General features: G+C 41.9%; 1 protein-coding gene across 4 annotated transcripts in view; it reads left to right on the plus strand.

Annotated features, from left to right (window-relative positions):
• Positions 1-7,690: 7,690 nt before the first annotated feature.
• The window catches only part of TRMT11 (tRNA methyltransferase 11), a 31,752-nt gene continuing 12,480 nt past the window's right edge, over positions 7,691-26,962 (plus strand). The window contains exons 1-11 of one of the 4 annotated variants that reach the window (XR_012659648.1): positions 7,691-7,829; positions 11,573-11,638; positions 12,393-12,466; positions 14,747-14,828; positions 14,922-15,014; positions 16,848-16,982; positions 18,663-18,819; positions 22,907-22,987; positions 23,617-23,781; positions 25,158-25,230; positions 25,960-26,111. Coding sequence is in view for 3 of the 4 variants with exons in the window: in XM_075087571.1 (XP_074943672.1) it covers positions 7,755-7,829; positions 11,573-11,638; positions 12,393-12,466; positions 14,747-14,828; positions 14,922-15,014; positions 16,848-16,982; positions 18,663-18,819; positions 22,907-22,987; positions 23,617-23,781; positions 25,158-25,230; positions 25,960-26,091 (1,133 nt within the window). In the remaining variant the exon portion in view is untranslated. Of the gene's footprint in view, positions 7,830-11,572; positions 11,639-12,392; positions 12,498-14,746; positions 14,829-14,921; positions 15,015-16,847; positions 16,983-18,662; positions 18,820-22,906; positions 22,988-23,616; positions 23,782-25,157; positions 25,231-25,959; positions 26,112-26,962 lie in introns of all 4 variants that reach the window. The other 3 variants (XM_075087571.1, XM_075087572.1, XM_075087573.1) reach the window with 3 other exon arrangements.

Below are 26,962 nucleotides of genomic sequence, written 5' to 3' on the forward strand. Positions count from 1 at the left end.
ATAATTTCCGAAAAGCCTACCGTAATGCTTTGTATGTATTTCAGAATTACTAGGGAGCCCCTGGAAGAGGCGGTGGGCAGACTAGGTTAACTATGTCACCCTCTTCTACAGCAGCATTGTAACATAATTTTAAAACTTCAAAAATCTTCCATGGAGCTTTCCAGTGAGCAAAGACCAACAAAATAGTCTCGGAGAGAACTCTGTAGCTCTTACTCTCCAAGAGCCTGGAGAAGAAAAGGAAAGTTGTTTAGCCACTGCCCCTGGTTCTGCTGTTCTTTGATGCAGCATTAGCAGTCCTGAGAAAAGCTGCTTTTTTGACTACACGTTTAGGAACGACAAAGCTTTAATTGTACTCTTTCGCTCAGTCGTTTTACATAAACTCCCAAACTAATGAAAACCCAGAGAATAATGCTTTTATGCTGAAGTACTGACTGCCCCCTCTGAAAGGGTGACACAGATACACGTACAACGCTGTTAAATGTAGAATGGAAGAAGTTTGTGTTTTGACTAAGAACAGCCTTTTCAACGCGATTAAATTGGCAGTAGCTCTTCAAGCTATTCTGAAGTCTTGAGTGTGAGTTGTAAATAAAAGCATAGAAATGGGAGCAAACCAGTGAAAATCGTACCTGAAATTTGACAAACTTGGTGACAATAAAATGCTGCATAAAAACTCACTGTCATTTCAAACTAACATGCAATGTTTATTGAAGTGCTGAAAGTGCTTTCAGTATTTGACGACAAAATACAGATAATCCCTATACCACGTACAGCCCAGAACAGACGCAGAATTCACAGGCTTCAACTGGAAGAAGAGGAAAGACCACTGAGGGAGCTTGCCACAAAGAATTGAAGTTTAGGAGGGATTTGAAGAGCTGGAAGTTACTCAGTAGGGCAAGAACACCTTTTAGAAGGTCTGAGTTTAATACTAAAAAGCCTCACATGCTACAATTTTTGTGAAAATAATAAATTCTTGTCCGTATACTCTAATGGGGGCCTGTTGCAAAAACGTTTACATTGCTGTTTCATCTGTAGCCGCTAATCTAACCTCAACATTGCAGACGAGGAAGCAGAATTTTGTAAAACTTGTAAAGTAGTAGCTCAGTTCAGTCATGTCCACCAGATATGACGCACTCCTGACTGTACAGGCTTCAGGAGTAATTTTTTATTCTGGAGCGTACCAGTGGACAAACCGACCTAGTGCATTATCTGTCTTTTGCACTTTTTTTTGAAACACCGGCTATTGCAGGGAGCAGGACATTGGATTTGTCAGCACGTGTGCTGACCAAGTTTGGCAGCCTTTTTTGGTTTCTAACCATTGCATGGGCACATAGAAAGATTTCAGTCACTCTTCAGAGAATGCTCATCTAAAGCTGGCAGGTAGGAAATCTGGCCCTATAATTGTTTAAAAAACCCATCTCTCTGTAAATAATCTTTTTGATAATAATCCTTGGTTTTATTAGAAATCTCATGATAGGGCAAGCTTTTTGTAGTTGCTTACAAAATTGGTAAGACCATTTCATTTGGGCTTACTCTCCTTCTGTTTTCATCAAAGGCAAGCTTAAAGCTCCTGTAGATGTACACAAGTGCTACTTGAGCAGCAGGAGAGAGTACAGCAGAGGCCATGTAAGCATCTAAAATGAACCTCTTGCATAGCAGTGGAAGCCTAGATTCCTGCCATTTAACTAATTGTGCCAGACTTAACTAAGAACTAGTAAGTTTGCATGAGCTGGAACTTGCATCTTAGGGTGCTCAGGCTACACACTGCCTCAGCTGTGTGCCTTTTAAGGTATTATTTGTACAACATCTAGTAGTGTTACTTTTCCTGATATCCTGTTAGTCTGCTGGTGGCACTTGAACTGGCTGATACTGCTTCCTGCAAGTGCTACAGCAGCACTGGCCGAACTTGAAAATTGTTAGAATTAAACTAGATTCCGCAGCTGTATTATAAAAAAGCTTGATTCATTTCAAAATCAAAATGCATGTCCAGGCTTTATCTAATGGGAGCTGAAATCCACTGAGGTGTGCTCATGTCATTTTGGCAAGAAATGCTTTTCCAAAAAACAAAGCATTTTAAACGTGTTAGGATCACAAATCATATGTCTTGTTTTCAGCTGCAAGACATAGATTTGTTTAGGGACTGGTTTTGAAAACTCAGAGAATGCAAACCAGCACTGCCTGGTGCAGAACATGTTCCCCAGTTTCCTACATGGTAAAATCACCTGGTGACTAAAACCCACCTTCTGTTTCCCCCTCCATGCTCTACCTGCACCTGGCTCGCCTGTCCCCCAGGTATACTTATTTCAGCACATTCGTTTCTTCCCTTTTTTCAATTTTCATTGTCTTTTCACTAGGGAATGGAGGCAGAGGGGTAATGAACTCCCTATTTTTATTTGCTCAGTCAAAAGGCTTATTTTGATTCAAATCCCCATTAGATGAAAATGTCAAAACAAAAAAACATTGTTTTAGGCTTTTTGCAAAAAAAAGTTATTTTATATAAATAGGGCAAAATGATCTACCACTTTTATCAAGTTCATAATTGATACTAGGTTTCAATATCCTTTTGAGGCAGGAGAATATTCTTATTTTAAAGACCCATCAAGTAGTGTAGATAACACCACATGAAAGCTTTTATTTGCACTGGTAAAACATAGAATTTTGTATCCCTAATTATACAGTTTTCTTGGGGGGGGGGGACGACACACTATTGTAAATACAGCTCCTGATTATTTGAATACATTATTACAAATACTGTATATAAGCAAACCTTACTTTTTTTTAAACCTAGAAAAAGTTCCCCAAGTAGAACCATGAAGGAAATTGCTATCAGTCATCTTTCAGTCCCATTTTTTCACCAGCAGATCAGTTTTTCTCCCAGTTTGGAGAACTCACAACTGTGCTCTGCAAGCACAGCTCTGCCTCAGCTAAGCGAGGTATGGGACTGCACCACTATACTTCTATTTATGTGTTTGGCACTACAGGAACAACACTCTCCTCCTGTTGTAAGCAATGTTGCCACATTTCAGTGAAAGAAAACAAAGAGCCATTTCTTCTCCTCACAAACGCACAGTGTCCCGATACACAGTTTCAGTTGTCTTTCACTTCTTCACCTTGTGGCACCTTACTAGCTATGAAGGGATATTAGCTGAATTCACCAACAAGGCTACAGAGCTTTGGGATCTTCTAGGGTATGACACAGCATGAAAAGAATAGAACAGATAAAAATGGTGTGAGATGTAAAGAGGAAAAAGAACAAGAGAGACAGAACGTTTGGAGAAGACATGATGAAGAACACACTATTAAATACCAGGACTAGCGCAGCTCTCCAAAGTACATGCAAGATGCAGCTTACTTAGGAACCATCAAATACCCTTGCTGTGATATTTCCGTAAGTTCAGGAATTTTCATATACCTCATGAAAGTCAACATAAGTTCCATTTATTCAGTTTCACCATGTGAAAATAACCTAAACTTTTGCTATATATCAGGCTGCTTTTTTGAAGTATATGAATTCCCATAAAAGTTTTCAATTCCATGTTTTACAAACCAAAATCCCACACACAGCAAGTATTTCAGAACCTGCAAGAATCAGCGTTGTACGGTAGCAAGTTAGCAATTTATACTTTCAGTAACCTAGAGCGGTAAGCCAGTGGAGATATTTGAAGACCTGCGGTATACTTAGTAGTGGATGTTAATAATGAAAGGACAATCCAATGGCAGCGTGATGGATTAGTTGATTATTTGTGATTTCTGTCTGATTCTCTTGAATTTTTATGAAAATATTTTTATCCTTCTCTCCCATTTTCTCTCCTGCTTATGTCCCAGTAAGTAGCTGAGTTGAAATTCTGTAATGAAAACCTCTTTCAAGATGGTATCCAGATATGTTTGTCCAAATGGAATCATGCAGCAGAATTCATCAGATGACAAAGCCTTATTCTAGTAAAGTGATGATCACGTCATCATCTTTTCCTTGCCAAAGCATTTCACCTTCAAAACGAACCAGACCATGTTTTCTGGCTCTTAACAAGATTCCCACTACTTTATTGGAAATAGTCACATACGTTTCAAACAGCTGCCCGAACGTCACACTCACATGTCCATCTTCTCCCACTTGTCCAGTGCTTCTAATGATCAAGCACAGCTCTTCTACTTCCTTCCCCACGTGTGAGTGAGCATCTTTCCCCCTCTGCTCTGTCTGAGAGCCTTCCGGGGGTCTCCCGTAGGTAGGATCTCCTCTGTGAGTATGCACAGGTTTAGATGCAAGCCTGTCGTCATTGCTGAACGGGTTCTTTCTCTGATACTCGGTGTGATCCTCTGCCCAGCTCTGCCAACTTTTCCTCAAGTCACCCACTGCACGCGAAGCTTTAGCACTCTGTCCTTTATCTTCTTCCATTTCTTGAAAATGTTTTATGGCACTCTAACAGGAAACAAATCAATGACTGATGGTAACTACCGCTCCTGGGTGCACTGTCAGCTGTGAAGGAAAAACAACAAATCAACCTGATAATTTCTGGCAGAGTTTTGCCCAAATGAGAGGCAAGGCTGCTGAAAAAGGTGTTAAATATCCGAAGATTTCGGTAAATCCACCCGTAATCCTACAGCAATGAGGAAAGTAAAAGTGATTCAGCTGAAATTTGGAAGCCACTGTGTAACGCAGGGCACACAAGGTTACGCGGTGCACCACCAGTCCCGCAGTGACCGTACGTACCCCACAGCCTCCGTGCAACGCACACCTAGTGCAGTACTTACTCTTCATGCAATGACGCCTTTTAAATAACTTTATCCTTGTAGCCGGCAGCCCCAGCGACTTCCCAGACAATCTGATGCAGCGCTGGCTGACCTGTTCAGCACAGGCTTACTGACAGGCGAGAGAGCAAACCATTCCCCAAGAGGCAAGCCGCACCAACCCATACACAGGGGTGGGCAGCCTTTCTCCTGCCTGCACACTGATTAAAGGTGGACAAACCCACGCTCCGCCGACGAGGTGCTCACAGGCTGCGGTAGTTATTATGCACAGAAAACATTATCTGGAGCTGAAACACCGATGCGCGGTGGAAGCACGGGGATTTTCCTCATCAGGCACCGAAAAGAGATGTAGAAATCCAGTTAGGGAGTGTGGCACCGTCTGCAACGCCCTATTTAGCAAAGAAGGCAAAAACAGAATAGATAGTTCTCCCTTAAAAGGCTGTGCTGCACAGCCATGCCTGCCTATTAAAAACCACCGGCTGGCTGCAGGCAAGGCAGCTTGCCTGCTAGAGGTGAAACTGCCCGGCTCCTCGAGGTACACCGGCTGCCCGCCACCTATAAAATGTACCTAGATGATGGATTATCTGTGCAGTAGGTAATTATTTTGATGAGTTAGGGACAGGCTTTTATATACATATAGAGATCCGATTGTGTTATACCCATGTCTTTGCTGGATTGTACACTCCACCTGTTGAAATACACAAACCAGAGTTTGCATACAGCACATCAGTAGAGCTGATGTTTTTCTTACAGACATTTGGAGATAAAACAGAGGATTAGTGCTGGCTTTTCTGTGGGGAAATGGACAAATGCAAATTCTGAGCAATTTAATAACTGAATTATAGATCAGGCATTTCTGTATTTTAAAAGCATTGTTGTTTAAGTAAGGTTTCATCGGTATTTGCCCACCTACATATGCTGCTGCTGCACGTGAACCCCATGAGCTGTGATAGAGCTCCCCGAATGCAAGCCACGGTCAAAAAAATTTGCATTGCGTTTGGGTCTAGAAAAAGAGTGCATAGGGTGAGCAGGAGATGGCAACACAAGGGCTGCGAAAGAGAACTGAGAACAATAAACAGCAGCACACGTTAAATAATGGCTTTTCATTCACAACCTCTCACTTTTAAATTGAAACTTATGATCATCATGTGATCCTGTTATATTTTTTGTGAGAGAAGGATGGCTAATTCTAGCTTCCTGGATAAATTTCAATTTGAGTAATTACATTTTGTGTACTTAAAATTCCCCTGAAGGCTAAAAAGGATAATTGTTGTTCCTTTCCCTCCCTAAAATAGTTATGCAACATTGTAGATGTTAAGATGACTCACCACGACTGCTTCATTCTCCTCAGTGGCAGTATAGAAATGTATGTTAAATTTACAAACACAGGGTCTGAAAAGCACTTTGTTTTTATGTCAGGATCAAATACTCTGTCTTACTTATTAATATACATACACTCTCAAACTATGCTGTGCAGCATGTAGAGACTGCCAGCGATTTTGCACGGATCCTCAAGTCAAATGCAGGAAAAAACAGGGCTTTAGTTAATTTCCTGTCGAGAATAGCATCCCTGGAAAACTGAGGCATTCACCTCAGCAGCAATGCTCTGCAGATGAAGTCGTACGCACAAAGTAAGAGAAAGCCAGTCTCAAAGAGATTGAACAGTAATACCAATAACCCTTCCTAAGGAATTTCTACAATGGAAGCTATACAGCTAAGAAATGTAAAGTGAGACAGATTGGAAAAATAAAAGCAGTCTTCCACTAAATCTCTTTCAGCAATCCCAAGATTTTGTAAGCAATCTCAGACTTGCAGGGTTTGTCAGCAGTTAGTTCAGCAGTGTGTTCATCGCTGGGCCTCTGCACTCAACTGCTGAGGTGAACAAGCCTGTTCCACATCTACCTCTTTTCTTTCTCTTCTAGAAAAGTTCACGTTTAGATGCCAGTTCATATTTAGCTTGTTTTCTTGTCATTTGTCAGGGCTAAAGCTTCATAGCAAACCTGTTTTGATTACTGTGGGAAGAGATAACTGGTGAAGCTGCAGGATGAGATTATGGAGATGCATAAAGAATGTGGCCCATGCAAGTGCTTACAGGTCATGAGCAAAATCTTAGCCATCTAGAAAAAAAGGCGCCCAAAAATCAGCACAGAAAATACAGAACATGAGTTCAGTGCTGAGCTGGCCTGGTCCTAGTAAAAGGCTTACTGAAATCTGGATAAGCCAAACCTTTCAGCTCAACATAACAGGGAGATCAGTGAGTACAGGATTATAGTTATCAAGTCTAGATGTTAAAATAAAACAAAAGATAAGCTGCAATACAAAAACCTTCTTTTTTTTTTTTTCCCTTGTTGGATAGTCACATCTCTGCCCCTTTCTTGGGAATCTGTTTCTCGTCTCTGCTCCTATGCCCACGTCGCCGGCGCTGACCTCCTTCCCACAGGAAAACGAACGCCGCTCCTTTGGTGCCTGTTAACTGTAAATGTCATTTAATGACCCGCTCCTCCGACGCCCGCGACGGAAGGTTATTGCCGGGGGAAGGAGAGGTTGCGGCTGTGCAGCCCCACGGGGCACGGCCCAAACCAGCCGGTGCCCCCGGCCCGCGCCCCCCGCGCCAGAAGAACACTGCCGAGCAGGTGTCCTCAGTGTACGTGTACTCACATATTTATAAATTATATAGGGGTAGTGTTATATGAGGCTCATGGCGTGCCTTATAAAGCCTACACAAAATATAAGTTAGAAAAAGGATGAGCCGAAGGCGAAATAAACGCTTTGTCCCCGCAGCCCGCCCTGGCAGCCGCGGCTCCGCACCCCGTCAGCCGGCCCAGCCGCCGGCGGCGCCGGCCCCCAGCGCTACGGAGGGGCGGGGGGGCCCGGTGAGACGCCCCCTCGCTGGGGCCGCAGGCAAGGCGAGGCGGGCGTGCTCCTCCCGCCTCCCTCCTCCGCCGCTCCCGCCGCGGCGCTGGGCCCGCCCGGCGGCGCATGCGACCCGGGGAGGCGGGGGATGGCCGGCCATGGCGGCGGCGGCCTCGGCGCTGCGGCAGTACCTGCTGCTGCTGGCGCAGGAGCACCTCGAGTTCCGCCTGCCGGTGAGCGCCCCGCGGGGCCGGGGCAGGGGTCGGGACAGGGGTCCCGGCCCGGCGGGGCCGACCCGCTGAGGCGGGGGGCCGGGCGAGCCGAGGCGCGGCGCTTGCGTGGGGGGCGGCCCCGGGTGCGCCCATGAGGCGGCCTGGCGCCGGCGGGACCTCGTTGCCGGCCGGGGGCCGGTGGCGGCCGGCGCCCCTCGGCAAGACGGTGTCTCTGCCCTGTGGCGAGCGACCCCCTGGCGCGGGGCTGCCGCGTTTCCCCGCAGCCTCGCGGCAGGCGGAGGCCTCGTCCTGCCCCAGCCTCCGCGGGGAGCCGCTCGGCGGTGGCTCCGGGGCAAGGCTTTCCTTGCCGCTCTGAAGAGCCTTTGGAGCCGCGAGAGGTTTCCAGCAAAGCCCCTGGGGCTCCAGATGAGAAATGGAAACGGGGAGAAGGAAAATGCGTTTATGAAAACGTTTCCTTAAGGAAGCAGAGCCTTAAAGTCCTGCTGCGGTGGCTCTTCAGTTTGTTTAAGCTAGGGCGTGAGTGACCCCGCCGCGGCGGTCGGCGCGCGTGAGTGGTGGGTGCTGCCCTGGCCGCGCGCGAGGTCCTCCCTCACCCCGGTGCAGATGGAGCCGCGCCGGGCAGGAGGGCACGGACGGCTTCATCTGCTGGAGGAGGACGTGGGGAGCAGCGAGGACGGGGCACCTCCGAGGTCGTGTGGCCTGCACGCCTTCTGGGACCGAACGGAGGTCTCCAAGGCCGTGGCTCAAGACCATCCTGGTCGTGACCTCCCTCCTCTGTGCCGCACCGGTGGCATCGAGGACTGCTTGCCTGGGGCTTTTAATTCTGGGTGCCTGTTTCCATGCGGTCAGAAAGGTTTGCTCTGTGCTGGCTGGCGCGGGGTTGGAGAGAGGCGACCCGCTTCTGCGGTGGGATTGCGGCATGTCGGGTGTGGGAGGCAGCAGGTTCTGCCTCTGTGACTGCAGCCTGCCTGTTGCTGACGTGTTTATGCCAGCTGGTCGCAAAATTTGTCATTGTTTAAAATACTGCTGAAATGCAGAGGTATTTGGTTAGAATTGGTAGGTCATCGTTACCGCATTTGAAGTACTGTGTCCAGTTTTGGGCTCCCCAGTTCAAGAAGGACAGGGGACTGCTGGAGCAAGTCCAGCAGAGAGCTACAAAGATGATCAGAGGACCGGAGCTTCTCCCTTGTGAGGAAAGGCTGAGAGTCCCGGGTTTGTTCAGCCTGGAGAAGAGAAGACTATGGGGGGATTTCATCAAGACGTAAAAATACCTAAAGGGTGGGTGTCAGGAGGATGGGACTGGACTCTCTTTGGTGGTGCCCAACGACAGGACAAGGGGCAATGGGCACAAGTTGGATCACAGGAAGTTCCACTTAACTATGAGAAAAAACATTCACTGTGAGGGTGCCAGAGCAGTGGCACAGGCTGCCCAGGGAGGCTGTGGAGTCTCCTTCCCTGGAGACATTCAAAACCTGCCTGGACGCGTTCCTGTGCCCCCTGCTCTGGGTGTGCCTGCTCAAGCCGGGGGTTGGACAAGATGATCTCCAGAGGTCCCTTCCAACCCCTACCATTCTGTGATTCTGTGATCATTACACATGTTTTAAAATATTTAACGTGTATTGCATCCTTTATTTTCCTTGTTTTCATTAAGCCTTTCTTTTTTGCATTATTTTTTAGTATCTGCTTTGTGGGACTGGAACATGAATTTATTTATGATCAACCCTATTTGTCTTTAGGCAAGGTCCCCAGATTAAGTTAAAAAAAAACCCAAAAAACTATATAGAAAGTTTTTCTCTTTTCATCAAGGTTGTAGCTGCACTTGGTTGATACAGCCCCTGAAGAAAGCCGTTCCATTTTCCTTTTTTTGTACTCTGGTGACTGCTCATCCATATGTTTGGTTTTGTGATGAGCTGTGTTAGGGTCCTGGCTTGTCTGAAAACTTAACGAACCAAGCAAGGACAGACTTTTCAGCCAGATCATCTGCCTGATCTCCATCTCTACCACACCTGCATATGGCATACAAGAGGAGTGCTTTTCATCTGGTGGCGGTGCTGGATCACGACAGCTGAAGCTGTTTGTTGAAGTCCACGTTTGGTGTTAAGTGTCTGTAGAATGGAGTTCTGTGTTTCGTAGTTGGTAAGAAACTGCTCTGTAGTCAGGTCCCTGACTCCTCTCTTTGGTTAGGTCAGAGGCTGAGGGGTAACATCATGCATCCTGTTTTCCAGCTCAGATTATCTCTAATGGACAGGTCAGTGCATGTCAAATGATTCTGTGATTCTGCTTTTTTTTAAATCAATATCTTCAGGCAGATCTGTTTCAGTGCTTCACTGTCTTTACTTTTGGAAGGATCTCTCAACCTCTCATCCAGAGCACTGCTGTTACCTGAACCCGGTGCTCTCATCTCCTCTGTGGTAAACATCTAAAACAGATTGTTACCTTCCTTTATCACAGCAGCCTTTAGCATGTGTAGAGGTCATGATCGTGTTTCTCTCCAAGCCTTTCCTCACAGGCCATGTTTTCTCTGCTTCTCATTTCTGTCACTTCCCTGTAGATAATATTACTGGTAGTGTGTGTGTGGAGATGCCACTGATTCATGTGTAAAAGCTCAGATGCTTTTGTTGTCCTAGGACCATACAATGAAATAGTTATACATAAACTTTTATTCTTCTGGAGCAAACCCACTGTTTCTTCCAGCATTTCTTATGTCCTTGCTACGCAGATGGAAAGATGGAAGTGAATGGGGTAATGCCCTGCTAAAGCCATGTGCTAGTTATGTAGGGGTTTTCTTTTCCTTTGGTGGTTGGTTTTTTTTTTTTTTTTGGTACTTCATGGTAATCTTTTTGTTTATCCACTCACTAAGCCAATGTAAAAATTTGCTTCTGTGTTCTTTTGCCAGTCACGTTCAGAGGCTGCAGCGTGCCATTTCTAGCGAAGAGGCTGTATGAGAAACTTCCTCAATGTTTACCTCTCATTTCAGTTCAAAAGACTCTTTAGTGAATGGTTTTTAAGTTATTACTTGCTGCCTTGTTTCTTGGAGATTTGCTGTTTCCTGTGTTCAGTTTACAGCCTCTGATTTAGCTTACTCTGGGAAAGACACCTACCGAATAAAACTGATGAGGTACCTGTAAAGCAGAGAGGTAACAGAAGAGGGATTGATGGTCAGTGCTGAGCCCAGCCCCAGGTCAGAGTGGTACTAGTGAGGCATTGCTTTTGCGTGAATTAGAAAAATATTTTAAGAAGAGATAGGATAATATTGTAAGAGGAATATTGTTGTGAGAGCATAGGATTGAACAGTAAAGATTTCAGTGGAAGAGGAATAGAAAAATGCAATACAGTGGGATTTGATTACTGAAATTTGCCTAACTTGATCTTATTGTATAGTGTATAATGTTTCATAAACTACTCGTAGCTCATTCTTCTGCACCTGTACTCTGAGACAGCTGGTTTTTATACAAGCTGAATTTAATTGTGAACCTCTGCCCTATCCACAGTCACTCCTAATGTTTCAATGTCGGTTCCCACAGTAAGTCAGTAGTAAACGCCATTCTTTCTTCAGTTGCCATCTCTAAGGTTTTGTTCATAATCCCTATGGAGGTCACAGTCTGCAATAGAATTTATGGTGTGCTGCTATATCTCTGAAATTGCCACTTTACAAAAATCTGCATTGCTTTTTTTTCTTCTTTTTAAAGGGAAAAAACTTTAGTTAATGCTCCTAAAGCCTGACCTTTATATTTTCATTTTAGGAAATAACATCTTTGCTCTCGCTTTATGGTGGACAATTCAGTGGTGAGCAGGAAATTAATGTAAATGTAAGTAAGGACTAGGTATTTTACTTGAGTGCATGCATGGTATACAAGTATGCTCTTTGTAGTATTTTTATTAAGTGTGGGTAGCTGAATGAATTTTGAAGATAAAGAAATTTTGGATTTTGAAAATAAAGAATCTTGCAAAAACGAGCACTTCCCAATTTCAGTAAAGACTAGGAACTGAGTAAAAGATGCACAAAATGCACCTCAGGATGTCTTCAGCTAGCAGGCTGAATAGAAAGAGTGCCATCTGCTGGGAGGCTCTCCTTCCTTTTCAGAATAGCCAAACCATGAAAACATTCAGCAGCAGTTTGGATTTGCTGCTTGCCTCTAAATCAGTGAGACAGCATATCTGGAAGAGCGAAGCTAGGAAGCTGTGTGATTCTTGTCTCAACGCTTCATCAGAGAATGTTACTGGGTTTTAGTTACTACTTGTGTGTAATGAGGTGTTTTGAGTCTAGAGGGTGAATAATCTAGAGCAGCATAAACAAATAATAATATTTTACCAAGTCAAAGATATGGTGGGAAAATGAAATACCTAATAAAATTTCTGAGACGTTCAAGCTGAATATACAGTTTTACATAAAATGAAATTATTTATCCTCATGTTCTCTGTACAGTTAACTGTTTGTTTTGGTTTTTAAAAAAATCTTCAGCATGCATGCTCTGTTTTTATAGAACAGAATTGTGTAGTTGTATAATTCATGTGACATCCTCCAGATAGGTATTTGCATCACTTATCTTCTCTTTATTTCAGTCTCCATTTTGGATTCTCAATATTCCTTCAGAAGAGATGGCAAGGGGACTAATGAAACGGACAGTATGTGCAAAGTAAGAGGTGAAAAATCTTGAAAATGATAACGTAAGCCGTGGAAAATTGTTCTGCTATATTGTGGCAAATATTAGTTTTGTATGGAGCCTTAAACAGTCTCTGATTATCTCTGGAGTTCAGGAGGCGTTACTGGAGCCTGTAGGACTGATTATGGAGCATGCTCGTCCTCTTAACTTAGTGAACGATCAGCACAGGGTCTTGAAATGGTGTTCTTCACTCAGAGCCAGTACTTGTCTTGTAGTGTCGCTGAAGTTTTAGTTGCCTTGAATAATGTTTAGTTAGTGGCTTGTTTTAAAATGTGTATGGAATTGAAAGACAAAAACGGTGATTCATAAAAATTTAAAATCAGGTTTGGAAGGGAAAGGTAGTGATTCCTTGTCGTTGCCCACACCGCTGCAGCAGAGGGCTTTCTAGAAAATTCAAGACCGCAGGAATATGCCAGAGAGATCGTTCTGGTGGCTTTTGGTCCTCTTTAGAGGTGTCTGCATAACATACTTTCCAGAGAGGCTTGAGAGATTCTTCAGAGGTATGGTTCAGGATGAGAAGCAGCATAGCTGCTTCATGGCTCTCTGACCATGCTAAACTTGGGGTGTCTGCTCTGTTCTCTTCAGGGTTAGTTTGGGCACCTGTGCAGAGCGTTGGATGTCCCTGTTGAGTGCTGCTTGTGTCAGGCATTCAGTTTTACCTGTGATGACTTGGGTTGTACTTGGGTTCTCTTGCCTAAAGAAACCCCACATATACAAAATTATCCATATGATAGCATGTTTTCAATGGGGATAAACTGTACTGCACTTCAAAAAAGCAGCTGTAGGCAACTGAGGAAGTAAAACATGACAGAACAGCTTGCAGATGTTCCATACGCCATGCTCTTTCAACTAATGTATGCATGTTTTATGTAGAAAGCTTAACTGGCCCACTGTGATTTCCTGTTTACTACTGATTGTGGGGAGATATGTTAGTTTTAGAATAAGAGCTAGAACATCTCCATTGCAATGCTAATGAGTATTAAAAGCTCTGAAGCATACATTTATCTAAATATAATCTCCTTAGCATTTTGTGTGTTGTTTTTTTTTTTTTCCAATACATAATGTAAGTGTAAGAAGTCGGCCCAAAGGTGTTATAAGAGCTTCTCCAACAGTTGAATAAAATTCAAAGATGGATATTTGGTTCTCTCTAGTACAGCCTCTGCTGCCAGCATTTCCATTGCTCTGTCTAGGTATATAGCTTAAATTCTCACAACAGGTAGAAACAGATGCTTTAGGAAAAAAATAGACACTGTGAAAACTGTGCTCTTATTTTTTTTTCAGGGTAAATGCAGGTTAGAAATGTAGCCTTAAATAATTTATTCAGGAAGGGAATACTTTAAGAAAGTGGCTTACCATTGGGCCTTGGTATCTGCTATGGTCGCTTAGTAAAATGTGTGAGCTAAACCTTTGAACATTTTAAAGATTTTATTTCGGGAGTTATCTTTCAAAAGGTATGATGGCACTGCTAATCCTTAAAGGCTGTGTTTTATGGTGTGTTGCAAATGCACGTAAGAATGTCTAAAAATATATACAGTGACACTAGGATTCCTATACTAAAATGATTTTTTTCTTTGATAGGGAAAGTCTACTCGGTTGGGATGTGTGAATGCTGGGGAAAAGGTCTATGATGTGGTGTTATGCCTTCATTCCAGTAGCGTTGTTTATCTCACCTTCCAAGGCAATGCCTTTCTTAAAGCCAGCAATATGGAAACAAAACAAAAAAAGTGTAAGACAGCATTGTGTATAAACATCTGAAGATATCAGACATCATAACCACATCTTCAAATGGGATAGAACCTCTGATGAAGTCATTATACACAGGATGTTACAGTTTCATGATTCATTTTACTCCAGGGTAGCGTAACACTTTGAAAGTCTGTTCTTGACCTTCTTCAGCCTTTGCTTACCCCATCAAATTGATAAGTGCAAACGAAATTTGTCTCATTCGCTAATACCACTGTGTGCCAGAAAAAGGTCTGGTGATATCCAAGGGTACTAAGACTGAAATTTACCTTTTAGTGTATGTCACCAAACAAAAAATTTTAATCAAAATACCAGTTTAGGATTAAAAATAGTTGTGTCCCTGTTAAGAACAAAACTTAAGCATGTGCTAAGAGTTAAATAATGCACTTCAATACTCCATAAAGCAAAGCCTAAATGTGTTGGTCAAGAAGGTTAAAAGGAGTAAGTATCTACAAGGCATTCCCCACCCACCCCCATATGACTGCACTCTAAAAAACTTTGTAATTTCAGGTCTGTATTTGAACTGTGGGGACATGGAAGATCTGTGGGGGAGCTCTATGCATCTTTGAAGAACTATCCAATGGACAAGATGGTATGCATATAAAAATCTGGACAATGTGGATCCTTAATCACACTGAATAGCACTGCAGCTGTACTAATGAAAGTGTCTTTGCGTTTTTTTCAGCTTCCATATCTACAGTCAGACTCTACTTACAAAGTACACATTCATACATTTAATAAAACACTGACCCAAGCACAGAAGATAAAAAAGATAGATGTAAGTAGATGTTTAAGAAAACTTTGATATTTAGCCTATACACGTTGTTCTTATGCCATGCTATCAGTATTTTCTAGAGTGTATTTAAGTGTGGGTTTCCTGAAGATCTTAAAGCAGTTTGCAGCTTATGCCTTATCAGCTCTAAATGAGATCTTTGTGTCTGAATTAACATTCTCCTCAAATTTCATAACTTTGTATTTTTTCTTCCCTAAAAAGACCATGTAAGGCATATACAAAGACAAATAAATATCACTGCTGATTTCAGCCCAACATGCTGGGGAAACTGAAGCTTACTGCCCAAAAGCTAAGTGCTGGGTCCTGCACTTCAGTCACAACAACCCCATGCAACGCTACAGACTTGGGGAGGAGTGGCTGGAGAGCTGCCTGGAGGAAAAGGACCTGGGGGTGCTGGTTAACAGCCGGCTGAACATGAGCCAGCAGTGTGCTCAGGTGGCCAAGGCGGCCAACGGCATCCTGGCTTGTATCAGGAATCACGTGGCCAGCAGGAGTAGGGGAAGTGATTGTGCCCCTGTACTGGGCACTGGTGAGGCCGCACCTTGAGTACTGTGTTCAGTTTTGGACCCCTCAGTACAAGGACACTGACATGCTGGAGCATGTCCAGAGAAGGGCAAGGAAGCTGGTGAAGGGTCTGGAGAACAAGTCTTACGAGGAGAGGTTGAGGGAGCTGGAGTTGTTTAGCCTGGAGAAGAGGAGGCTGAGGGGAGACCTTATTGCTCTCTACAACTACCCGAAAGGAGGTTGTAGTGAGGTGGGTGGGGGTCAGACTCTTCTCCCTAGTAACAAGCAATAGGACGAGAGGAAATGGCCTCAAGCTGCGCCAGGGGAAGTTTAGGCTGGACGTTAGAAAAAACTTCACTGAAAGGGCTGTCAAACATTGGAACAGGCTGCCCAGGGAGGTGGTTGAGTCTCCATCCCTGGAGGTATTTAAAAGAAGGGTAGACATGGTGCTTGAGGATCTGGTTTAGTGGTGGACTTGGCAGCGATAGGTTAGCAGTTGGACTCGATGATCTTAAGGGTCTTTTCCAACTTTAATGATTCTGTGATGCTATGAAAACTGTAAGATTCAAAAGGCTAGAGTTAGGTGCTAGATTTCTAGAAAATCTGTTGCTTGATCTCCATATTAGGTGTTTGTTGTTGCAGAATGTGGAAAAGCCAGTCCAGTGACTTCAGCTGGAAGCTGTGGATTGTGTGCTGATTTCCTCTTCTGCCCTTATGCTCTTGTCTGCACTCATGCTGTCCTCCTAAATATATCAGTATTTTAATTAGAAAATTCTTCTAAATTACTGTTAATTTTTGCTCTTCCACATTCTGTTTTTAGCAGCTATTTATCCTATTTACTTCATTTACAGAGATTGAAAGTATCTGTATTAATAGTAGCTACCCTTTCCTTTTTGTTCAGTGTTTATGTACATGAAATAATGCTGAGTGTGTAAATTGGTCTGGCTGCACTTCACTGAAATCTTAAATTCCATCGTTCATCATCAGTGTTGTTTTTCTTCTTGAAAATTACGTAATCAATATACATAGTTCATCTCCTCTAAAGTTGGGTTCTGTTCAGTTAATAAAAAGTTATTCATCCTGATTTCTAATTGTTAATAATTTGAGCTATGTTTATTCACAAGAAAGGCATTTCAAAAATCCAGAGGAAACTGAGGGTGTACTTGTAGTCCTAATCTATCATTTCTCAAAAGTGGAATTGTGGTTTGGTTCTTTTGGTGTTTTTTATTTTTGGGTTGTTTTTTTTTTTTGTGGGGTGCATATTTCAGAAATGTGACCCTGTTATTTTTGACTCTGTTTTTCTTTATTATACAGGCCCTTGAATTTCTGCCATTCAAAGGAAAAGTAAATTTAAAGAATCCAGAACACATCTTCTGGATTTTGGAAGATTATGGAATGGATCCTAATAATGTTCCTGAAGAGCCCTTTCATCTGTATTTTGGTAGATGGGTATGTGAATATGCTCGCTTCAGTTCTTATGAGCTTGTATTTTCAGGAAGGTGTTCTTCAATTTAGATTTAAAAAAATGTGTTGAGTTTTAATGGAAGCAGACAATACAATTATGGCTGAATCTGTCACTGCATAATACACTGATGCAAGTCTTGGAAGTCCTTATTGTGACTAGAAAAAAGCAGGTTAATTGAGCAGTTTCGAGGTGGAAAAAATCTAAGTTGTATCTGGGAACACACCTTATCTTGTCCTCCACTGAGGGAACTCAACACAGCAGCGAGACTGCACAGCTATGGTGGTGTATTATATCATTTTGGGGCCAGATGGAGCTAAAAGCACCAGCGGCTTGTTTCAAACATGAACAAAGATTTACAGGAACTGTAGATGACTTGCGGCCCCGCTGGGCTGCATCAGCCCCACTGGAGCATTCTGTAAGTGCTTCAAGTGGTCCTGACAGGCACCTCCACAGAAAGGTGCAGACTGACTGATGCCTGAGGCCTTGGACATCAGCGGGTCCAGCCCGCAGCTGGATGCTCGCCTGGGGAGACACTGGCAGTGCAGTGCTGTACAGTAGGAACCACGTTCAGAAACTGCCTGGAGCTTGTCATATGAGGTCTTTGCTACAAACTTGCCTGTTGGGTGTATGCACTCTAAACCTGCTGCATTGTTAGGATATCCTGAGGAAATCTGATCTGGTCTTCTATTTCTTGTGAGGAAAAAGTGGCTCCCCAAAGGACATCTTCCAGAATGACACCAGCCACTGATGAGAATATGTGCTTGCTGTGTCCTGGGTCAAGGGCAGCTGGAAGGAGGGAGAACCGCTGCTGAGGTTGCACAGCTATGGTCAGGGACTGTGCGCAGCGAAGTTAGAGATACGAGTGATCCGTTAGCGCCTGTGAATATTCTCCGTGCCTGCGGTTAATGTGAAAGTACCCTGGATTGTGGCAATACTGCGAAACATTGCAGCTGTTGTCCCATCTGTGCTGGATTCCTGAAGTGTTTAAAAATGAGTAAACCAACCTGAAAAAAATAGGCAAGTGTATTTTATTTACCGAGGAAGACTGATGTGACCGGAGCTGGGGGATAGTGTTGGAAGAGCTTGTGAATGTGTTTTCTTCCAGACTGCTTTGGTTCTCTTCAACATATTTGGGAAGTCTGATGTAAAAATGTTAGCCTTTGGTCTGTCTTTGTTTTTCCAGTAAATTCTGGTCTGTCAACGCTATCCTAAATTTAGATTTTGAGCGTGACAGAAAAGCCAGTGAGGATGGAAATTCTCTGTGACCTTAAGCATGTGTGTGTGTATGTGCACACATGTGTTAATGTACATTTCTATTCCTCATCATTCCAAAATTCTTTTAACTCTGAATTGCCAGGAATTTTTTTTCTGATACCTAGAGTAATAGCAAGGTTGCTGTAACTGTTATTTCTTCAGAAGAATTTTCCCTCTGAACTGTTTGTATATTTTTGACCTCTGTCTTAAAGAATTTATCTAGGTGTTGAACCAACATATCTGTTGCTTGGAAAGAAGTCTGTCATGTTTTCAGACGGCAGAAAGCAGTGTGATGTGTTACGAAATTAAGAGTTACCTGATGTTGGGTGGTGTCACTTAAGCAAGTCTGTTAGCCTGTCTGTTTGTATCTTGTATCTAAGACCTGAGAGTGGTTTTAAATGTTTCAACAGATTGCAGACGGCCAAAGAGAACTTATTGAGTCCTACAGTGTAAAAAAGAGACACTTTATTGGAAATACAAGCATGGATGCCTGCCTGTCTTTCATTATGGCAAACCATGGGAGAGTAAAACCCAATGATGTTGTATATGATCCATTTGTTGGAACAGGTATATATATATTTTTTTCTGCTGGCAGGAAAAACTGGGAGATTGTGTTACTGCTTGCACCACGCTTTTACCTGGTGCAGCAGCTTCTGGTGCTTGACTGAGATTTGAGATGATACCAAAAGCAAAATGGTGATTATTAAATGTATGTTTTTTTAACTTGAGAGGGATTTTGGGGGAAGGAGACTAACTTCAGAAGATGTAAACAGTTTATTTTACACTTCTGACAAGTCTGTCTTCACTGTATTAATTTATGTAACGTGGCTTAAACACCAGTTCATGTGTGCCATGGACTCCTTAAGATCCAAAGTGAGTAAGAACTGAAATTTGGCTACAGTACTCCCTGCAGCCACTTTCAGAATGTTCAAGGAGCAGCATTTTTGGAGGTGGCTGTTTAGAGAAGTGCTGAGGACACTTCTGGAATATAACACAACATAGCATAGCATAGTGATCACTTCTTTGTACCGTCATGTCTTGTCTTCAGGATGATATTGTTCACACCATATATCCGCCCCAAGCTGAACTTTCCTTAGTTAAGCCAGGAGGGGGAGCTTTTATTCCACATATTACTCTGTGTGGCATAGAAGGACTTTTTACCTGAGGGAAACTCAACTGTTTTCTAGGTGAAATAGAAGATCTATTGTGTCAGGTTGTGCCATTTAATCATACAAGAGTATATATTGTGTTAAGCTACCTATAGTAGTTTCTTCAAAAGCGTAACAAAGGCTGTGTTTCTGACCCTGATTTTGCTAAACTTTTATCAAGAAGACCACTTGTAAGATGCATGCAATTACAAATACTACATTAATGGGAAGTTGAAGAGAATTTGCTGCAGAAATCACTGCAGGGAAGTTAGGGAGAGAGAAGACAACACTAAAGGGTCACCAGTAGGACAAATTCTTATTAGCATGCAGCTTCTCTGTACTGTAGAAAAACAGACCAGGGGTGTAATGTTTATAGAAACAGAAGGCTTCAGTGAACTGTATGGTTATTGTGTCAAATTTTTGTTCATATACAACCTGATTTTTTGCATACATAATAATGTCATATGAAATTTCTTCCTCCTCCGTGTGCTTGTTGTGTTCCTTGCAGATGGGTAGTACTTTTTGAAAGGTTGAGGAAATTCCTCTACTTCATCTCTAAGCAGTTTGTTTAATTTCGGTATCTATGGTTTTGTGTCTTTTTGCAAAAATCTGCTAAACCTAAATCACAAAAAATTCTCTGAGAGCATTCATTCTCTTGGGACTGAAAATTGAAGTAAAAAAGGAAGGGTGAAGTTAGAGGAAGAAAAATCACAGAAGTGGCAAAGCTATAGAAATTTAAGATAAATGATAAGTTGTGTTTCAGTTCAAAAGTGTAAGATATACAAAATTGTCCCCAAATTGCCTAATGATTTGAAGTACAATTTTTTTTACTTTATTGAATTAGCCAGCTGTAACATACAGGCTTGAGGTTAAAGGTGTGTAGGGACACTGGAGATACTGGGTGGCATGTCATTTGTCAGGAAAGTGTATTTGTATTTATGACTGAAAAACTAAACAGTGGATTTTGCACCTACTTTTGGTGAGTAAACCTCAGGAATTTCACTAGTCTCTTGAGGTCTTTTAGAGGATTTTCAAGGTTGTCAGTGCAACAGTGCCACTGGAATTTTGGGGGTAGTTTAGACTTGAGAGTGATGCAGTGGGTTTGAGCTGAGGGGTTTGGAAGAACATACAATCAGGATTTGAGGAGTACTTTGAAGAAACTGCAGCTCAGATTTCTTTCATTAATGCAACTTTAATACCAGGCTTGGTTTCTTCCTGTTTTTTATGCTGAAAAGGTAAATAGTATCAAATTAGACCGGCCTCGCAAAATGGTGCTTGCTTGTTGGAAACAAACTATTTTTGCTGGATGAGCCAAATCATAAGTCTTCCACGTTAGTCTAAGAGTGGACAATTGGAATTTGTCCTTGGAATGAAAAGTGCTTTTGACCAGGCTGATTTAGGAGACTTGATTCCCCTTTTTTGTAAAGCAGAATTGGAATGGCCAGGATTATTTGTGAGTTGTAAAATGTAACTTCCATAAACTGTTTGGCATTCTTTCCTCAGTGTTGGACGGAAGGAAGCCTGGAGGTTTCTGGAAGAATAAATTGAGTTTTTTACCTGAATACTTTGTATTTCCTCCTAGACAATTTGTTCTGGTTATCTCAGTAAGCTTATTGTTCGTACCTTTGGAAGATGTTTGTCCCTACTTTTCCTTTGCTGATTCCTGATACTGCATAATTGCAAATGACAGGAATTTTTTCTTTGACATCCTGGAGCGTAGCGGTATGACCAGACCCTCATCCGTGCTGAAGAGATGGGGGAAATAATATACAATAGAAAGGCATGAATTTCTGTGCCACCATCACTCTGCTAATAGTCGTCAGGGGGCACAATGATTCTCTGATTAACCCTTTCCATACATCTGTTTGATACAGTAGGTCAAAGGGCTGGCCATATTAGGGTATTTAAGTATTCATGCACCTTCTGTGTGAACACTATTGAACTAGTGCCAGCTGAGATCTATCATAAGCTGTAAGTTCATGTTTTCCTAACTTTTTTTTTTACCCTGTGATTAAAAACATTCCTAGATGGGCAAAGTACTTTCTTCTTACTTTTCTTATAGGACTAGGTGGTATGCCATACTTGGGGTCAGGGCTAGCTAAATTTGTCTTGACCCTCTGGAGGTACTGCCCATCTGTTCTGAGGGATTGCAGCCGAGAAGGGCAATGGGTGACTCCTCTGGGGTGAGTAACCTTGCTTTTCCCTGATCTGTTTCACAAGAAAAAGCAGAGGAATTGTTTTTTTTTTTTTTTTTTTTTTCTTTCTCCCTCACCTTCAGGTTTGGTAGAGTTCATCAGCATATGATGTAGGATTTCTCTGTTTTCTAGTGCCCTGAGATGGGATCTTTAGCCTGTGCACACAGTGCATGTTAGCGAGTTGTTGGTGCTGTGGGTGGTGCGGGGCAACGCAGCCACCTGAGATGCTCCTCTCCATGCTGCCGGTGAATGGGAGAACTGGTGTCAGCCGCACAGCCAGCTTGCGCGTTGTTCCCTGTGCTGGTCAACTCTTTGTCCTGCAGCAATCATCCCCTTTATTTTTGCAGGACTGTTTGTATCCATAAGCAGTTAATGTCAGTAGTGTGGGCTTCACAGCCTTGTTCTCTGTCATGGTTCTGTTTTAAACCATTCTGTTAGCTACATACCTCCTTATTAACAACTGAACAACACAGCTCTGTCTGTCCTTTTTGTCGTTTGGAAGCTGTTAAAGAGATAATGTAATTTGCCCTTCTCCATGGGCTATTCAACCATTGCCCAGTTTCAAGGGGAAAACACACATGCTTTTTTGATGGTGGTGTTTTTTTTTTTAATTAGGAAGGCAGATCACAATAGTAGGGATTAAGATAATAGTTTTATTGCAGGATAAGTACTCCGATAAATACACTGGTAAAATAGGTGTCATTCTCACAGAAAGAATGCATCTGTGTATAGCTTTCACACTGCAAAACAATTACAGAAACTTCTTTGATATTGCCGTTTACACTGGAGATATTTACATTTACAAGGTTCTTGACCATTGCTTCTTACTCAGGGAATGGCCACGTTATACAAGTTTGATATTAGACACACTTAGGGAGACTGACTTTGAGAACAGACAGGGTAGAGTTGCCATTCGTTTGGTGATGATTCTGCTGCTTGCAAAGTAGAATTAAAAGGTTTGGACCATGTAATGCTTAAAGGATCTTGTTGCCTTGAAATACAGAAAACTATAAACAAACTCCTAAGAACAGTCTCCAGAGATAACAAGTGACATAGGGCATAGCAAGATAAGGAAGATCAGGTATAGCAGACAAGGGACCTAGTGTTACTACCTCTGATTATAGTTCTGTAGTGATTCTAACTGGTTGGTAGTCTTAATTCTTTTTTTCTTTGTTTTTTTTTTTCCTTGGGTCTACCTTTGGGTCTACTATGCTACTGGTGTAAACTCCTGAAGTTCCCGAGCAAAAAATCCTAACACAGATAACATTTATGACAGCAGTTTATACTTCTTCATTTTTCTCCCCTTCACAGGTGGCCTTCTAATCTCCTCAGCACACTTTGGAGCATATGTGTGTGGTACTGATATAGATTACAACACCATCCACGGATTAGGTATGTTACATGTTTCTACGCCGCTGAAATCTTACTCTCTATAAAGCAACATTAATCTTCACAGGATTTATTTGGTCATGTTTATTTTTATTGATCAATTTACATGTATCCTAGCTAAACTATTCTTTTAATTTTTTTAAGCAGGAAATATTTAATAAAAGGAATAACGAAAACCAAAACACAGTTCCGAATAATAATTACAACAGCTGGGTGCTTTCTTAGTCTGTGATGTAGGAAGCTTCTTGTAACCTAACCCAGGCAGTCTAATTCCATTCTTACTCCTCTGAAAAACTGCAGTGCAAATTATATCTGACTTATTGGACAGTATTATGACTGATGGATAGCGAGAACATCTTACGAACCAATATTTTTATGAATGTGTTCTGTGACACCCTATGCAGATGGTGCAGAACTTTTCTCATGTATTTTCATTATTCCTTGCTACTTGTGAATTTTATTGCAAATACTTGTGACAGTGAGTAGAATAAGGCAGGAGATAAACTCTGGTTTTGTATATGGCATTTAATTATTTTCCTTTAAAATAAGTGATAGGGTATATGAAAGCTTTTCCTGTAAAATAGTTTGTTGTTGAGTATGCTTTTTTTGTCATTCCACTCCCCCTCCTCCAGGCAAGGCAAGCAGAAAGAACCAGAAATGGAGAGGGCCAGATGAAAATATCAGAGCTAATCTCAGACAGTATGGTTTAGAGAAATACTACCTTGACGCACTAGTTTCTGATTCTTCAAGACCAATATGGCGAAAAGGGATGTTGTTTGATGCAATCATTACAGATCGTAAGTTTGTTAATGCTTTTTGTTGCCTAATAACAATGACTAAAAGATGATTGCCTATGTCTGTGCCTGTGTACGTTGATTTAATGCCTTGATGAGTGCTCACACCTGCAGTTTCCATATTACAAAAGGTGACTGTTGAGAGCAGCACTGTGGAAATTGGATCTGCATTTGACATGATAATTAGAAATATCTAACAAAGCTGGCGATAATACTTTCTTCCGTGGGTAGAATATTATGTTTGCCAGTAGAAATCAATATGGCTGAAAATTTTCCTTCAGAGAAGTCTCGCTCAGTAAAGGCATAACTTTATTGATGCATGGAGACTTCTTATCAGAGTGGTCCATGCTGCTGTTCGGACTTGATCTGCAACACACTGGAGTCTGCCATGCAGCTCTGAGGGACTTCTGGAGACTTATGTCAAGTCCTTATTGGAATGCTTACAAAGAGAAATTTTAATGCATTTCTGATACACTTAACTGCTAGAAGCACTAGCAGTTTGAAAGGATCCTCTGCTTTCTTAGAAACATATATATTTAGCACCATTTGTCATGCATGAGACAGAGTAGAGGCTAAGGGAATAAATAAAAGACCTTGATACAGCAATTTCTGATCTCTAGTGCTGGCTCTTATGACAACTCATTTATATTAATTACGAATAGAGAGTGTGACACTTCTTTGTGGGTTGCCTGCTAATTTTTATTTGGCCTGTTTGGCAATAAGACAATGTAGAATGTTAAATATGACTTAGAACTGAGTTTGCAAATTGTGACACAACTTCTGCATTTACAAAATGGTGATATTGGTGCTTCCATGATGCTGGAACAAGTCTCACAAAAACAAATGTGAAATGAAATAAGTATGTTATGCTATTAGAAATGTGCAAAAATGTATGAGAAAAAGCCACCTCTGGTTCTTCTTATCTGTCGGCGTGAGAATGTATAATGTGTTGGCAAGAAATTCCAATATATACAATTTCATTTTGAAAAAGGTTAGCTAAGTGCTATAGGGGAGATGTTTGTGTCTGTCAAACAGGAGAGGATGGGATTATTTGTCACATGTTGGAAATATAAGGAATATCTTGTAATGGATAATACAGAAAAGCATTGTCCTTTGTAGTGTAGCAAATGTCTAGGCTGCTAGAAGCCTCTTACAGCTGGAGGGCTTTTCTGAAACTGTTTTAAAGTAACCTTTTGAAGCAAGAAACTTTGAACAGATCTTGAAGAAATTGCCCTTACTGACTTTTACATTGTAAAAGCATTTTTAAAAACTTTTTATAAGCCATAGTTTGTGCACTATTGTGTATGTATAATATATTGTATGTTATTTGGCCAAAGGCTGAGGTTCTCATCTCTGTGTTATGCATTTGCTTTGTATAGCGCCATATGGTATCAGAGAAGCTACTCGCAGAACAGGTTCACAAAAGGAAACAGTTAAGTCAGCTGAAAGAAGGTAGGTAAGCTGTCTTGTCTGTTGTAGAATATAAATGTCTTAATGGAAACCCAGTCACAGTTTCAGAATCTTTATTATTTCTTGGTTGGCTGTCAGCAGTTAAAAAAATTGATAGTGATAATAATTAAAGAAGAAAAGCCCTTTTTGTTCTCTTAGCAAAACTAGTATGTCACTTCCTAAAATCCTCTTGGTTTTGTTCTCCCTTGTGTTGAGATTTCAAATCCTATTTCTCGTCTCTGTGAGCCACCGTTACCTTACGTTTCCTATCCTCAGAAAGTTCTCTTCAGTCCCTCCAAGCTTCAGAATCAGTCTAATAGAATACCTCTATTTCACCTTAACCTTCTCTCTTGGATTTCCACTGCTCCTTTCCCTTCAGAGATAACACATGGCTTCTTCACTGCCCAGCCTTCCTTGTCTTCTGCCTTTTACTCTAAATTGCCCTTCAGAAAGATGCTGTGCAAAATAACTATTCCCAACATACTTGTGATTCTTTGGCAAGTACTGAAGATGATACTCCAAAGAGTCAGTAGGGGAATTTGGGAAGTCGTGTTCCTCATAGTAGAAGTTGTGTTCCTGGATTGTCCTAGGTGGTTTTGCAAATATCAGATAGTGCTATTTTGCGGTTTGGGGTTTTTGTTTAGGTTTTTTGTTTGTTTTGTTGGGTTTATTTTTTAACTCGGGTTTTACCTGTGCTTTTATGTTTACACTTGTAAATTTTTTTTTGTTTAGCACAGAAAATCACATCTTCGTTTCATCCAATTATCATCTAAGTGACATCTTTTTTGACCTATTGAAGTTTGCGGCTGAATATCTGGTGATGGGAGGAAGACTAGTTTACTGGCTGCCGATATACAGGCCTGAGTATGTATTCTTGATTTCTGGTATGTAGTATGTCAGAACAGATGCTACATTCTCACTGTGCTTTCTTTTGGGGCATAGTACAGCTGGAACTTCCGTAGTACTAGCACTTAAGAGTAGTGCTCAGACTTCATATTTTAAAACTTCAAATGAGGGAAAGGAGATTTTGAAATAAGGTTTCTGACTGGAGATAATTCATGACGTCTACCAGAAAGATAAAAGTCTTCACATGTCCTTGCAAACGCATGTCTGATGGGATGAGGTTTAAGCTCAGAAAATTAGGCTTTGAAGGTGCAGATAGATTTCTAAGATAGTACTAGAAAGGCTCTTTATTAAAATGTGTTTCTACTAGAGTAGTTGATAGAGGTGCATGACAAGGTCCTGTAAGAGAACATTCTTGGCTCTTGGGGGTTTGGCACTACTAATTTAGCTTTCTTCTGTGAAATTGAAAGTCAAGTGACCAAGAGGTGGCAGTGAGAGGCAGGAAGTGTAGGGGAGCAGCCCTGTTAAGGACGAGAGAGGCCAGCAGAGACTGCAGGATGCTGTCTGCTTGATACTGCAGCCTGGGATTAGAACTGGGTTTAGAAGGAAAGATATCTGTTTGCATACCTTATTTCCCCATCTGTAGATAAGGTTTTGAGTTTTTTTTTTTGTTGTTGTTGTTTTTTTGGGGTTCCCCCCCAACTCTTTCATAGTAAAGTGGGGAGTTGATGTACAGTAGCTGTTTCCAAGTATCTTCCAAATGTAGGGGTGCTCTGGGGAGGTATCTTCTATGCTGTCATATGTTTCTATGTACAGTCAAACTGTACTGATATATAAAGTGGTGGTTGTCCCTGGTTCTACCATGTAGGCTTGTGACAGTCCTACATTTAAT

This window comes from Phalacrocorax aristotelis, chromosome 3 (genome assembly GCF_949628215.1).
Source record: "Phalacrocorax aristotelis chromosome 3, bGulAri2.1, whole genome shotgun sequence".
In the NCBI taxonomy this organism is placed as follows: domain Eukaryota; kingdom Metazoa; phylum Chordata; class Aves; order Suliformes; family Phalacrocoracidae; genus Phalacrocorax; species Phalacrocorax aristotelis.